The sequence below is a fragment of the Pteropus vampyrus genome, unplaced genomic scaffold, assembly GCF_000151845.1.
Source record: "Pteropus vampyrus isolate Shadow unplaced genomic scaffold, Pvam_2.0 Scaffold67, whole genome shotgun sequence".
Lineage (NCBI taxonomy): Eukaryota > Metazoa > Chordata > Mammalia > Chiroptera > Pteropodidae > Pteropus > Pteropus vampyrus.
Window position 1 is genome coordinate 3,225,133 of NW_011888848.1, and position 3,071 is coordinate 3,228,203.

The 3,071-nt window shown below is 36.8% G+C and overlaps 1 protein-coding gene and 1 pseudogene across 1 annotated transcript; one reads left to right on the top strand and one right to left on the bottom strand.

The window, feature by feature from the left end:
- Positions 1-1,476: 1,476 nt before the first annotated feature.
- On the bottom strand, positions 1,477-1,595 carry LOC111740711 (annotated as a pseudogene).
- A 128-nt stretch (positions 1,596-1,723) lies between these two features.
- Positions 1,724-2,789, top strand: GIMD1 (GIMAP family P-loop NTPase domain containing 1). Its single transcript, XM_023531416.1, is given in 2 exon segments — positions 1,724-2,653; positions 2,655-2,789. Coding segments are annotated over 2 exon segments (507 nt in total). The 5' UTR covers positions 1,724-2,281.
- Positions 2,790-3,071: the final 282 nt, after the last annotated feature.

Below are 3,071 nucleotides of genomic sequence, written 5' to 3' on the forward strand. Positions count from 1 at the left end.
ATGTGTTATATACTAGGAAGTGAAAAAAAATCAAATTCATGCTTTCAATAACAAAATAAAACCCCTATTTTTACGCAAAATTTGTTTGGCTTCAAGTTATATTTAATTGTTTTAATTGTACTCCTTAAATATGCTATCATCAATTGATATGGAAAACGCCTATGTTGGTATACTCATGCTAGTGATTCCATCAATTAAGATAATAAATTTCAATTGTATGGAAATAGCCAAGAGTGTTTTCTTAGAGACTTTATGAATTTATGAACTAAATGTTGCTGTGAAGTCAATATATATATATATATATATATTTCATGTATATTACATATCTATTCGTTGAAACTTTCATAAAGTAGTGATATGGTATTCATCAATTACAATGGAAAAAAATGTGACCATTGCTTTTGAAAGTCTAGTTTCTGTTGAACATTTGCCAATATTGCATAACTTTCTCTTATAGATAAATGGTTATCTAGCAATGTCCTAAAACAAAGAATTGAATCCTATAAATAGACATTTCAGGAAGTACCTAATGAAATTACAGGTCTTTCAGGTGACATAAAAAAATTAGTGCTGATTAGAGAACGACAATTAATCATTTATGTAGAGCATTCTGGTAACAGATTAACTAAATAAGACACATACAGTATCAGCCTCAGACTTGTACAACATCAAAAAGCTAAAGTTCACACCAAAGAATAACTGTACAAGCTTGAGGGGAGTCTGTGGGAAGAGCATTTTTAACATTAGAAAAGGTTCATGACATATAGCATATGGACTGGGATTTCATAATTTACAAAAAAAAAAAAAATCATTCGTGTGATTCAGGGGTAAAAATAAATCTGAGTGACTAAGGTGCAACCAACACAGCTGAATGAGGTAGGTGAGCTGGGGTCATCTTGAAGGACTCCAGAAATGAGTATTTTATATGGGAGTATGAGGTTCTTTCAAAGTGTTCATGTTAGGGTGTGGGGAGATTGGGGTGGGGGTGTGTTAGAGGACAAGGAAGGCCAGGCATGAAACTATATAATAGAAGCACAGTGATAAGCAAAAGTAACAAGTATGCAATATTAAATGTTTTTATTTCTGAATTAGTAGTTGAGCACTTTCAGAAATTGGCCAGTAGCACTGCCTTAATGATCGAATGAAAATGATCGATGACCTCATAATGCTATAAGAAGCTTATGTTCTGCACAAAGGATCAACTACAATTCTGGGGTGTTAAAAATAGAAGAGTCTCCTGGGGTTCTCCTTCCTCCTAACTGAGCTGCACGACATATTGGAATTTACTTTCCTTATTCCCGAGCCAATACTTTACATTGTAGGCCAAAGAGATGATTTATTAATTATTTCAAAACAGAAATTATAAATAATTCTCATTTTCATTTTTTTTCATTTTTAGGTGGGGCAACCCTTGGTTGACCTCACAGACTGCAAGGATCTTGTCAGTTTACAATCCCTTATTTTTTATTTTTTTTACATTTACAGCACATACTCTTCCTAGGTGGTCTCCCATCCAAGTACCAACCAGGCTCGACCCTGCTTAGCTTCTGAGATCAGATAGGATCAGGCTTGTTCAGGGTGGCATGGCTGTAGACTAAGTAGTTCTCATTTTCATTAGAATGTTACCTGGTTGTAAAACAAAAACAAAAACAAAAAAAAGAAACAAAAAACAAACAAAAATCAGTAAATAGAAACAGAAGCCTTCTTTAACATTATTTATTTATATTCCATAGGAGAGAAGCATTCAGGAAGTCAGAATAGATTTTTTGCAGATGCCACTTGCGTATTCAAGTGGAGTGGAGGCGGGAGATGGGACCTTGTTTAAAATGCAGGAAGGGCTGTTTCTCCCACTGTTCTTTTTCTGTTCCTACTTCTCCTCCGAGGGTGAATAATGTTCAGGTACTGCTGCTAACTTTGAACTCAGGAACTCAGCATCCATTCCTAAACCAACTCACCTACCACACTGATAAGTTAACATATTCCTTCTAAATATGGTTTACATTATCTTCATGTAATTTGGTTTTTTTTTTCTTTCATTTTCCTGCAATTCTTTCTTCCTCTTCTCTTTCTTATCTGTATTTGACATCTCTCTCCTCTTCCACTGCAAATTACTGATATTATTTCAATCTTCCCTCTGTCACTGGGGTGTCTCCCCTTTAGTGAAAGACTCCTCTACAATTAGTCACTATGAATGAGGGGGAAGCAAATTAACGGTACTGCTGGAATGTTCCAGGCCAGGTAAGAAGCTTTACATGACGTGAACAAGGAAGCCTACTTGCTTATGCTGAGCTTCTGTTTATCCACAGCCATGATGGACTCCAAACAGATGATCATCACCTTGGCTCTCTTTGGCATGACTCAGAGTGGACAAAGTTCTGCTGGGAACATGCTTCTGGGAAGCACTGACTTTCATAGCAGCTTTGCTCCATGTTCTGTGACCAAAAATTATAGTCTGGGCTGCAGTTGTCACCTCCTTGGCTTCATGCGTCAAGGAGGGCAAGACATAACCCTGCAGGTCCAGGTGCTGGACACTCCAGGTTATCCACACAGCAGGCTGAGCAAGAAGCATGCGAAACAAGAGGCCAAGAAGGCCCTGGCACATCACTTTGCGCAAGAGAGTTTCCATCTTGCACTGCTGGTTCAGAGAGCAGACATGCATGCCTCTTTGTGAACAGGAGGTGTCTTCTCCAGTCCAGGTGATCCAGGTAATACAAAGAGGCTATTACACTAATGCCATTATTCCCATTTGGAGGACATTCCTAATAGAAAATTATCCTAATGGAAAATAACTATGAAAAGCTGGTTAAAAGAGTAGTCGAAAGCATGTTTAAAACAAGCGCTGGTCACATAGAAATAGTTGGTAAAAATTACTTAATTTTCCCATGACGAATCATTTTTACAAGTTTTTTAGAGGAATTTAGTCAGTCATTTTATAACTAAGTCATTGAAAAAAATAAGATACTAAACTTTTGAGGTTAACTAAGTCTCAAACTCCTAAGAACCGTAAACCTGAATAAGTTTGTAAATGTGGTCCCCAGATTATCTGCATCAGAATAAACTAGGCTCCTTAA